The sequence below is a fragment of the Coloeus monedula genome (genome assembly GCF_965178545.1).
Source record: "Coloeus monedula genome assembly, chromosome: 9".
Taxonomy (NCBI): Eukaryota; Metazoa; Chordata; class Aves; order Passeriformes; family Corvidae; genus Coloeus; species Coloeus monedula.
The window spans coordinates 31,059,541-31,071,508 of NC_138789.1; the positions used below are offsets into that span (position 1 = coordinate 31,059,541).

Sequence of the window (11,968 nt, forward strand, 5' to 3'; positions counted from 1 at the left end):
ATCATCAGTCGGCTCGGCTCCTCTTTATTGCGATTCCAGCTGGGAACACAGGCGGGTGTTGCCTTGCATTATGCCCCAATGAAAAAAAACCAAACAAAACCTTTTGGAAAACTGTTCAAAGGCAAGGAATTCCTCATTCGATTCTGAATTAAAAATACAGAAATCCAGTTTTCCCAAGTGTGGCCACCAGCCAGGCGGGAAGCATTGCCCTCTCGTGGGCTAAAGCAGCAGCTTCCCACCATTCAGCCCTGACCGGGAGCTCAATTAACCAGCGTTAATTAACTACCTGTGGCCTCACAGTGCAGCACTCCCGAGAGAGCCGACCCAAGCAGGAGCTCGTCGGGGTTCCCTGGAGCTTGTCTGGGATTCCCAGGAGCTTTGCTGCGGCTCCCGTCCCACCCCAGCGTTTGCCGCGGGGCACACACTGGACACACTGGGAGGGCACAGTGGGGCATGAACTGGACACACTGGGTGCCCTGGGGCTTGTGCTGAGCATACTGGGAGCACTGGGGCATGCAATGGACACACCGGGAGGGCACACTGGTTTGAACTTTGTGTTTTCTCTATTAAACATTTATTCTCCTTTTCAGCAGGGGCTGGGTAAAGACTCATCAGGAGGAGAGCTCTTGTTTTCCCTTCCTTTTGTTCCACCCCAGACATTCACCCAGTGGATGCCTCACCTATTTCTGAAGGCAGGACTGAATTCTGCAGATCCCAGTGATACAAGCACAGGTTTCCCTTTCTCCTACAAACACAAATATATATGTAAATGTTAGTTATTAGTACTGGTATTATTATTAGTGTGTAGTAGTAGCCTAGATCAGGGCACTCACTCTTAGATATTGGGAAGGAATTCTTCCCTATGAGGCCCTGGCACAGGGTGCCCAGAGCAGCTGTGGCTGCCCCTGGATCCCTGGCAGTGCCCAAGGCCAGGCTGGACATTGGGGCTTGGAGCAACCTGGGACAGTGGGAGGTGTCCCTGCCATGGCAGGGGTGGCATTGGATGGGCTTTGAGGTCCCTTCCAACTCAAACCAGTCTGGAGGTGAGGCACTGGGAGGGACTTGGAGCAGGACTCGGAGCAGTATCCAGGGTGGAATCCTGTCCCCCAGCACTATTTATCTCCGTGAGCTCTCTTTATTTCCTGCATAACGAGGTTCAGAGTTCAGCCAAGGGCTGCCTGCAATGCACAGCCTGGGAGGTTTTGCAGCAGCTCTGCTCTCAGGGTGCACTTTGGCCGGAGAAAGCAAAGCCAGATTTCTTCTGCCTGTTTGACACTGCTGCTCCTTCCCACCTTGGATTGGATGCTCTGTATCCCTTTCCAGGGAGGTGGGGGATTCACTGAATGAGCTCGGGAGGCTTTCCCAGATGGATCATGGAAATCTCTGACGCAGGAGAAAATGAGCCACATCACTCCAGCCCCAGTGATCCTGACAGGAGCCAGGCAGGAGCAGGCAGAGCAGAAAAGTCCAATTCTTGGACAAAATAGTCAAAATTATACCATGTTCCCCCTCAAAATGTAGTGGTTTTCCCCAGGATCTGTGCAGAACAATTTTGACTTGGTTTTCCCAGGACCTTTGCAGAATGGGAATTTTGGCTTGGTGGCTTCACTGAGCTTGTACTTAACCAGAAATGCACAGGAAAATGATCCTGAAATTCACTGGGATCAGGCAGGGGCTCATTCCCAGTTACGTTCTGGTGTGGGGTGGAGGTCATTGTCCTGTCTTTTAGGAAAGAGGTGCTCCCAGCAATCCTGGGACTATCCCTGGGCATGGAGTCCAGAGTGACAGTCACAGAAAGGGACTTGATAAACAAAGCAGACAGCTGTGCACAGCCAGCAGCCAAGGAAGGCTTCCTCTGGAGCAGAAGAGTAATCAAATTCTGCGTGGGAGAACCGGAGGTGCAGGAGACAGCACAATGTGATTTCCAGGACAGCCATCCCTCATTGCTCCTCTCTGCAGGGCCACAGCCTGTGCCTGTCACCGTGGGCCTGGCCAGGAGCAGTTCCTGCTCCCTCATCTCCATCCCTGCTACATCAACATTCCCTCCCTGCAGGATCATTGGAGAAGGAATGGGAGCCCAGGCTCCTTTGGCTTTTCCCACCCTTGTCAGGAGGGAGCCAGCCCCCAGGAATATGATCTGAATCCCACCAATGCTTATTTTCCCTTACTCTTTATCATGTATTTCTTCCACGAAGGAGTGTCTCACTTAAATCCCCATCCCTGGGCTGCTGGACCCAGCCTTCCCTGGAAAAGCTGTCCAAAAGGAGCACGTGTGATAAACAATCCTGTTTTGGGTGTCCATGCTGGACACCCCCGGGAAGAGCCTTGCTAAGGCTGTTTTGAGCAATAATTAATGCAACAACAATTATTAAGCACCAAATTTTCTTGTGTTCCACATGACAAACACCAACCACGCTTCAGCAACCTCTTTCTTGGGTGTAAAGACTTATTTTTCCACTAAAAATTAACCAAATGAATCAATGCCTGGAATTACGCCTGTGGGAATGAGTAATTTCTTACAGTTCATAGAAATATTTCCCATTTTTGAGCCATATTTCATTGGCTCATCTTTCCGGACAATCACAAAACCAGCCGCTCTCCCCTAGTTCCAGCTTGGACAGCTGGTAAAGCATCTGACAGCAGAAATGGCTGAAACAATCTGAGCATGAACATTCCCTTATTTATTAATTTTCTTCCCTGTTTTTGGGCTTTATGTTGTTGAAATGGCACATCAGGACTGCCCAGGGTCAGACCTGTGTGCTGCAACTCAGTTGTGCTCTTCCTCAGGGGCACAAGGAGTATATTCAGTTATTCTCTCACCTCCTCATCAATCCCAGCAGGTCCATATGGACCTGTACAGGGCTGAATGTGAGTACAGGCTGGGATCTGCTCCATCCCTGCTCCAGGGATGCTCCAAGCAGTCAGGAGGATGTGGGCAGCAGGATGTGGGCAGCCAGCACTGGCAGAAGAAGCCTTTTCATCACTCCCATCCCAGATGAGACCTTGGTCTTGATCCAAGGACTCCATGTGATGGATGGATTTTTCCCTCCAAGGAGGGATTTTCACTGCCTGGGTGTGAGCTGCTCATCCTTCACCCACGGGCAGCCTGAGGCAGATAATGGGATGCAGGGGTTGGAAGACAAGTTGTGGGAACAAAGGAAAACCATAACGTAGGAGAGACAAGTTTTCATCTCTCCATCCTTAGATATTTTTAGTCTGAAAGGCACAAATGCATCACTGAGATATGAAAGGAAAGCTCCCTGCTGCTCTCTGTGTCAGAGGCTTCAGAGCAGTGCTCTGCCTGCTTTGGAGGAGGTACCTGTGGGCAACTATATCCAGGTGTAGGAAAATGGTGTCCCTTTAGCTGGAGGAGTCACAAGCAGGGACACCTTCCACTATCCCAGGCTGCTCCAAGCCCCATCCAACCTGGCCTTGGACACTTCCAGGGATAGGGCAGCCACAGCTTCTCTGGGCACCCTGTGCCAGGGCCTCACCACCCCCACAGGGAAAAAATTTCTTCCCAATATTCCATCTAAACCTTCCCTTCAAACTGCCCTGCAGTTTAAATCAAATCCCCCTTGTGAAAAGCACCTATCACAGCAGATCAGCTGTGTTTACCCTCTGCTCAAGGCTCGGAGCAAGTTCTCAGCACAGGGTGCCAAGAAGTGATGGGCTGTGGTGGGACCCCACACCCCCCTTCCCACCTGGATAAGGGCTGAGGGCAACAGGAGGAACAGTTGGGATGGTTGAGTTAGAAGACTCTGGTTCTGTGCTAAGCCAGGAAAACACAATCATTCCTTTCCCCTCTAATTTTCAGACTTGCTGGAAGTGTGAAGAGGACAAAGAGCACCAAATGGGATGGAGGCAGCAGCCCAAGTCAGACCCTGTTCCAGTGCCCAGCTGTGCCAGCGAGGTTCAGCTCCACCACCATGGGACTGTGAACAAACCCAACCCAACCCGGCAATGCTGGGTTCCACTCCTTCCTCTGCTCCTCCATCCTTTTTGCATTATTAAATGTATTCCAGTCTAATAGGATTTTATATATCATCATTTTCCCCCGAAGTGGGAAAAAAGGAAACAATTAGGAGCGGCAGGTCTAGCCTGGCACGAAGCAATGCCGTTAAGCAGGAGGCTGCTACGCTGCTGTTGGTTTGGAGCCTCTTTAGCATTTTCATTAGTTCCCAAAGCTTTTGATGTCCCTAATTTACGCCACAGACACTGCAGAGGAGGCAGGCGATGATTAAGACGAGCTTTTACTCTTCTGGAGTGCACCGGGTACCTCGTGGCTGCGGACCCTGCATATAAAGCAATATTGCTTATTATTCCGCGCTGTTTGTTCCATTAATCATGAGCCTGCCTTGCTCTGGGAAGAGGAACTGGAATACAGCAATATTCTGTCTGCTTGTTTTTAAAATACATGTGTGGGTGGACACTCCAGCTACTGCTCATATTTTTCACTTGCAAGAAGAGCTGTTCGTGATTCTCCTCCCCAGTGTTTTCTCTTGACACTGATTTTGTCGGTCGGACTCGGGAAGGGAACTGCCTCAAGCAGTCCCTTGTCAGTGAGTGTTGTATGGAAATATTGAGTATTAATTGAGAAATGCTTGAAATTCAGCATTGCAGAGAGGAAAAGAATTTCTTCATGGAAAGGGTGGTCAGGCTGGACATTGCAATGGGCTGCCCAGGGAGGTGGTGGAGTCCCCATCCAAGGAAGGGCTACATGTGGCACTCGGTGCTCTGGGCTGGATGGCCAGGTGGGGGTTGGGCACAGGTTGGACTTCATGATCTTGGAGGGCTTTTCCAACCTGAATGATTCCATGATTCTGTGATTCAGTTTGAAGTCACTCACTGCCCTCACAGTCTGAGCCTTCACCAGCCACCTGGGCACCAGTAGGTCTTGGGATTCCTTCAGTGTATCCCAAAGGGAATTTTCAGAGACAACTGTGTTCAACTCGTGATCCTGAAAAGACATTATGGAGGCATTAAAAGCAACTCAACAAGTTGTGTCAGCATTTTCCATGACTTTGTCTCACCACATCTGACCTTGTGAAGAACCTTCCAGAAAACTGGCAAGTTCTGGGGTTGAATGAAACAAAAAAGGGAATAAAACAACCAACTTGAGAATTATGAGTGAGCTGCCATCCTGGTCTCCAGACACAGACAGAGTGTCAGGGCATGTGTCCAAGCTGGAGGGTTTACAGGATTCATTAATAGCTCCATAAAAATCATATTGTTACCAGCTCCTGGAAAAGCACTGCTGGAAACAGCAGGTAAGGCCAGGCCAGCTCCATCAGACAGCAGAACGTGATGGATGGTTTCACCTGAATGTCCTTCATCAAATGATTGACTGGAAAACTGCAGGTTACTTTTTTAAACTGCACTTATTCAAAAAAGGCATTTCCTTCCAACATATACCCTCACTACAAAACACAGCATCCACTCCAATGAAATTAATTTCCCTTCCTATAAGAACGATAGATTTTACACACAAACCAGGTTAGTTCAGTTTATATGGAAGCAGCCAATTATATAATTTATTTATTAACACAGTTTTAATTTTCAGTACAGTTGAGCTGCACGCCCAAGACATAGATTATTTACAGAGCATGAAAGGCAGACACAGCAGCTGTCACTTGTTCCCCATCTGGTTTGGGTTTCTAAGCTGGGACACCCCCAGGAGCACCCCATACTCTCCATTGCCACACAGTCCTGGTTTCATGGCAACCAAAGGAAGCTTTGAACCATGGAATTGTTTAGGTTGGAAAAGTCCACTAAGATGATCCAGCTGAATCATTCCCCCAGCACTGCCAAGGCCACCACTGACCCATGTCCCCAGGTGCCACAACTACATGGCTTTGAAATCCCTGCATGGATGGGGATTCCACTCCTGCCCTGGAGAGCCTGCACCAGGGCTGGACAACCTTCTCCATGAAGAAATTTTCCTCAGTATCCACCCTGAGCCTCCCCAGCCCAGCCTGAGGCCGTTCCCTCTCCTCCTGTCCCTGTTCCCTGCGAGCAGAGCCCGACCCCCCCGGCTGCCCCCTCCTGTCAGGGACTTGTGCAGAGCCACAAGGTCCCCCCTGAGCCTCCTTTGCTCCAGCCTGAGCCCCTTCCCAGCTCCCTCAGGAATTCTCCTGGGTGCAGGAATGTCTGAGCCTGTTTTGTTCCTATGGATTGTTGCTCTGACAGATCCCAGCCCTCGGAGACCTCCACACCCCGCACAGGGAACACACAGCATCGATAATGACACATTCCAGAACATCCTGGCTGTGTGAGTAATTGCAGATCCTTTGCACAGGCATCTCCATGAAGGCAGTGGGAGTTGTAGAGACATTATTAGGTCTCCTGACATTTTAAAAAGGCTTAGACAGAAAATGTCTTCGAGGGGTTTCAAAGGCTGCAATGGAACCGAAATAGTTTTTGTAATAATAACCAAACAACCCACGAGAAGCTTTGTGTAACTGCTTGGACATGAGAGAACAGAGAGAGAAAATCCATGCACAAAGAGAGGAGAAAAGAAGAGTTATGTCCAAGCAAAGCTATCAGGGCTGCTTCCACAGCCCCCTGACTGCCCTAGGAGAGGTCACACACAGGGGATGACACCAGCCAGCACTGCAGGTCGAGTACTGGGAGCTTGGGGGTCCCTTCTCCAATAAGGAAAATCAGGAGCAGAGCCTCTGTGCTGATTTTGGCAAGTGAGCGTAACGTTTTGGACAGTTCCAAACTCTCCTGCAGAAGCTGGGTTTCTGAAATCATAAGGAATATATCTTTCTGATGAAGCAAATGGTGTGAGGGCTCCAGCTGAAACTGGGGCAAACTCCCCTGGCACACAGAGAGCCAACAGATCCCATGTGTGTGTAGGGACAGCCTAAGGAGACTGGAACAGCAGCTCAAGGACAGCACAGGAGACAAGGGAGCACCAGGTGCCAAGAGTTGTTCAAATGTCATACATTCACGTGGATACAAACTTCATGGCTTTGTGTATTAGTCTGCAACATGAACAAAAACATTTGGGAGAAAAGGCCGTTCTTTAGCACCTTCCATTGAAACCCAGCCTGGCTTGGGTTGGGAGGGAACTTAAAACCCATCCAGTGCCACCCCTGCCACAAGCTGGGACACCTTCCACTGTCCCAGGCTGCTCCAAGCCCTGCCCAACCTGGCCTGGGACACTGCCAGGGATCCAGGGGCAGCCCCAGCTGCTCTGGGCACCCTGTGCCAGGGCCTGCCCACCCTCCAGGGAACAATTCCTTCCCAATATCCCATCCATCCCTGCCCTGTGGCAGTGAGAAGCCATTCCCCTTTGTCCTGTCCTTCCAGGCCCCCATATTTCTCGAAGGCTCCCCTCAGGTCATACTTGACACAAATACTTTCACAGTAAGAGCCTGAAAGCCTCCCTTACCTCCTGTTCCACATCGTGTTCACCTTCAACAATGAAATCACTTCACTGGAAAAGTGCTATAAAAAGCAGCAATTCCTCTCCTCCCGTGTCTCATGTGTCAAGACCATGTTGCTGTGTAAAAATCAAACCCACAGTGCAACACTGAGGTCTTACAGTCTTCTGCTTGGGCTAAGACACACCAAAACAGGAGACAGAATCATGGAATTATTTAGCTTGGAAAAGCCCTCTAAGAGCTCATCTGTTCCCCAGCACTGTCAAGGCCATCACTGACCCACATCCCCAAATGTCACCTCCACACAGCTTTTAAAAACCTCCAGTCCTTTCATTCATGGGAAGCATCTGCTAAAAGTTCTCATCAGAGGGGGGGTTGCTTTGTGTAGATGCTCCTTCCCCAGGGCAGTGTTACCTGAACTGAGTCGTCCCAGGTCTCAACTAAAACCTGGGTAACTTGGATGGAGGGGGGAAAACAAGTATCTAGTAGAATTCCAGGAAGGCTGGGAAAAGGAGCTTCAGACAGCAAAACCAGGGTGGTGGTTGGGCAAGGAAAAGATAACCAGCTTCTAACAATGGGCACTTACAACCTCCTGGTTACCTTCATCAGGAGGCAGCTCCTGCTCAAGGACACTAAGGATCGCTCCTGGATTGGGAGTGAGAGCACATGGAATCTCCTGCCTGAGTGAACAGAGGGAGTTGGAGTAAAGGAGGAAAGACAGACTGATTTTATGCAGATACAGCTGTAGTCACCCCCAGAACTGCACAAGTCTCAGGACGTGCACAGCACACAGGAAATCTTCACTTCTGCCATGCAAAAACTGCAGCTTTGGTGGGCAAGCCAGTCTGTCAATCAAAAATTTAGGCACCCAGAGCCACACACATGGTCATTTTCAGTGCAAGTGCCTCACTTTGTCAGGGATTTGCTCTGGTCAATAGATTCCTGAAAACAATTTAACTCTACACATTATAGATGATTTTCTCTGAGTTAACAGGCTGGAGATATTTAAAAACTGGCACATACACACAGGAATAGAGGGGTTTGTTCTGACAGACATTTTTTTCCTCTGGAAAACTTCTTACATTAAAAACTTCTAGTCATAGGTAATTGCTAACACGGAACATTTATTGGTTTAAAAAAATAAACATGCAGAAGCCATCCTCCTTAAAAACAACACATACAATTGCCCAGTGGGGATTTTAGAGCAAAGCAACAACCCTGCAAGGCGTGGATTCCTCCCAAATCTCCAGCAGAAATGTATTTTCTGTGGGAGTCCACGCTCTGGCTGTGCCGTGCAGCGAGTCCAGCCAAAGGTAATCACATAACAGAGCATTTGCCTTGCAGTTTATCTTTCTTTTTCTGCTGTTTGGATTTCTTTCCATCCACCTGGAGACTGATAGTTCTCCTCTGCTCCAGATTCAAGAGCTCCTGGAAGAGCTCCTGCACGTTGTAGTTCATTTTGGCTGACGTCTCCATGAAGGCACATTTCCACTTGCTGGCCAGCGCTTGCCCCTCGCTGGCATCCAGCTCCCTCTGCGTGTCGTCGCTTTTGTTCCCCACCAACATTATCGGGATTTTCTGGATGTCGCCTTTAATCTGACAAATCTCATCGAAGATGGGGTGAAGATCTTCCATGGATTGCCTGCTGGTGACGGAGTACACCAAGATGAAGGCATGCCCTTTGGATATGGACAGCCGCTGCATGGCAGGGAACTGATGGCTGCCCGTGGTGTCCGTGATCTGCAGGGTGCAGATGCTCTTGTCACAGCTGATCACCTGCCGGTACGTATCCTCGATGGTGGGGATATAGGTTTCCCTGAAAGTGCCCCTTACAAAGCGCAGGACCAGGGAGCTTTTGCCGACCCCCGCTGCTCCGAACACCACCACCCTGTAATCATTGCTCTGCTCAGGCATGTTCGCTGCGCCGCGCCGCGAGGGGAGGTTTTCACCCAAAAAACCCGAGTTCCAGCAAGTTTACACACCCCTATGCAGAGGTGGGCTGTGGAGACGGAGGGGGAAAGGTGCGTTATTGAAATCAGCATTTAATAAATCACTCCCATCCTTTTCCCTTGAAATAAATCACTACCCTCCCCTACCCCAACCATGCATCCCGCGCACGTTTCGCGCTACGAGAAGAGAATAAGAATTCACCTGCAGCCATCAGCTCCACCGAGCAGCGGAACGGGGCTGAAATCTCCTGGCAGCCGCAGGGAAGAGGTATTCCAGCTCTAGGGAAGCCGTGCTTCAGCCCCGGGAAAGCCGCGCTCCAGCCCCCGGGAAGGCGTGTTCCAGCCCCCGGGAAGCGGTACCACCCTCGCCGGGAGCGCCGCGGGAGGGGAGGCTCCGTGCCGCCGTAAATCCAGCCTTCCCCTCAACCTCCCCGTGAAAACAAATAAATAGTCAACACAGCCGCCTGAATTAAAGCCGCTGCAGCCGAGTTCTGCTGCTCCATCCCTCACTCCGCGCACAAAGGCGAGTCTCGCCCTCCCTCACCGCCCCGCGCCGCAGAGCCCCAGGCACTGCCGGGTTCTGCCGTCTCTCTTCCACCCTGCACATCTCCCAGCTTAATTTAGGGCTTAATTAATTTAAAAACTTCAAATCCGGGTCAGGTTTTCACCCCCCCTCACCACCCCCCCCGCCATTAAGCGGAGCAGGGATGCCCTGAGCAGCTTCTCAGCCCTCCCCGGGGAAGCCACCGAGCCCTGGGGCCATGGCCAGCAAGGTCCACCCAGGACTTTATCCATGTAATCCCTTCCAACTCCAGATATTCTGTGATTCCACTGTTTGGTTTGCCTCCCTCACACCGGCGTATGAAATAGAGTAGCTGTGTGTCACAATCACAAGTATTTCTCCTCGTTTATTAGGAATTTCCCCCAACGCCGTCCCTCCACACGCCCCCATGCGGTGACACCGGAGCTCGCACCACCTGGTGCCTGACAGGGGCATGCGGCCGTGTGTCCCCGCTCTTCCCCCTCCGGGGTGGCTCCTCCTCGCCCCGCTCCGTCCCGGCCTCCACCGTGGGCTCGGCTCTGCCCTCACGGCCCCTTCCCGCCCATGGGTTCCCGCCCCGGGCTCGGCTCTGCCCTCACGGCCCCTTCCCGCCCATGGGTTCCCGCCCCGGGCTCGGCTCTGCCCTCACGGCCCCTTCCCGCCCCTTCCCGCCCGCGCGTTCCCGCCCAGGCACCGCCCGCCCTCACGCCCAAAATGGCTGTCGGCCCCTGAGGGGATCGGTTGGAAATTAATGCAATTTATGAAGTGTTTCTTTTTGTGGGTCATCTACAGCCTGGTCACGTTGCAAAATGTGGAATATGTAAAATTTCCTTAAGAAAGGTTTGATGTTTGATCTTTGTATGCTTTCAACCCTAATCAACAAGAAGTGATACTGAATCTGTGAAACAGCAGCCAACAAGCTCTAAGTGATGCCCATGTGTTAAAAAAACCAAATGAATTGTTGGTAGAATTGTTAAGGTTAGGGCTGGACGTGTTTCTCTGCTCTCAGACCTGGGGGAGGTTAACAAAGCTTGAGAAGGACGATGAACCACTGATAGCAGGCACAGGGAATGATGCAGGATTTACAGACCACAGGGACATCTGTCAGAACTCCCAAGATGAGGAAGAAACTCATAAAAGCAGTTAGTAATTGTGCTGAAATCAGCACTTGTGGAGGAAACACTTTCCAGTCCTTCCCCAAGCTCGTTCTTCCCAAACCATTTGTGGTTTTCCGGGTTATCATTTCTTATTTTTCTGATCCTTGTTGCATTCCTGACTCTGTGGTATTCTCCTATTTTAAATCCACTTCTATCAGCCTTACAATGCTCCTATCCCAGACCAACAAAAAGTATCTCTTTAGATCTATTTCATGCTGCTGTGGATTTTGTTGTTGTTGTTTGTTTGTTTTGTCTAACACAAAAAACCCAGAGGAATTTCAATCTTGACATGAGGCCAAAATACCTGGGATAGAACTTGAACCAAATCCATCCCCATGCAAAGGGAACTAAACCTGAGACCTTAAAAAGAAACAGCCTCTCTAAAGCCAGTAAGGTGCCCATTTCTAGTGAGATGCTTTGAAAGTTCCTGTCTGAATTCATATTGATAATAAGGAAAATAGGGGAATAAAGCAGAATTCTGAAAGTCCACTAATCAACATTAGTGGGGTCAACACGGGGTCAGGGATCACCCCTCACCTTCCCTTTGCTGGAAAAAATTCCTGCTCATCTTACATCTGCTTTTATGGTTCCTGTCTCTCCAGGCAGGATGATTTGCCTGTAGCAAGCCATTCACTTTGAATCCCATAATGGATGGGGATTTTCAGAGCAGATTTAGAAACCATCATTTCTAGTGTTTATGGGGTATTTCTAAACCATCGTTTCTGGTGTTTATGAGGTATTTATTAGCCACAATGAAATGCTGGCTAGGAATGTGTAGCTAATTCGCTCTCTGTGCTAGCCACTTTTGCTCAAAGGCAGTTATCCCATTTTCAGATATTTTCCAAGCCTTCCAGTGGTTCTTTCTAAGAGGTGTTTTATTTAAACCTCCAGATCTAAAGCCCAAAGCTGGGATTGATTTCCTATAATAGG

The 11,968-nt window shown here is 50.0% G+C and overlaps 1 protein-coding gene across 1 annotated transcript; it reads right to left on the reverse strand.

Moving 5' to 3' along the window:
* Positions 1-8,708: 8,708 nt before the first annotated feature.
* On the reverse strand, positions 8,709-9,305 carry DIRAS3 (DIRAS family GTPase 3; the record flags this gene model as incomplete). Its single annotated transcript, XM_082286772.1, has 1 exon — positions 8,709-9,305. One exon carries the CDS (start codon positions 9,303-9,305, stop codon positions 8,709-8,711), a length of 597 nt encoding a protein of 198 aa, XP_082142898.1.
* Positions 9,306-11,968: the final 2,663 nt, after the last annotated feature.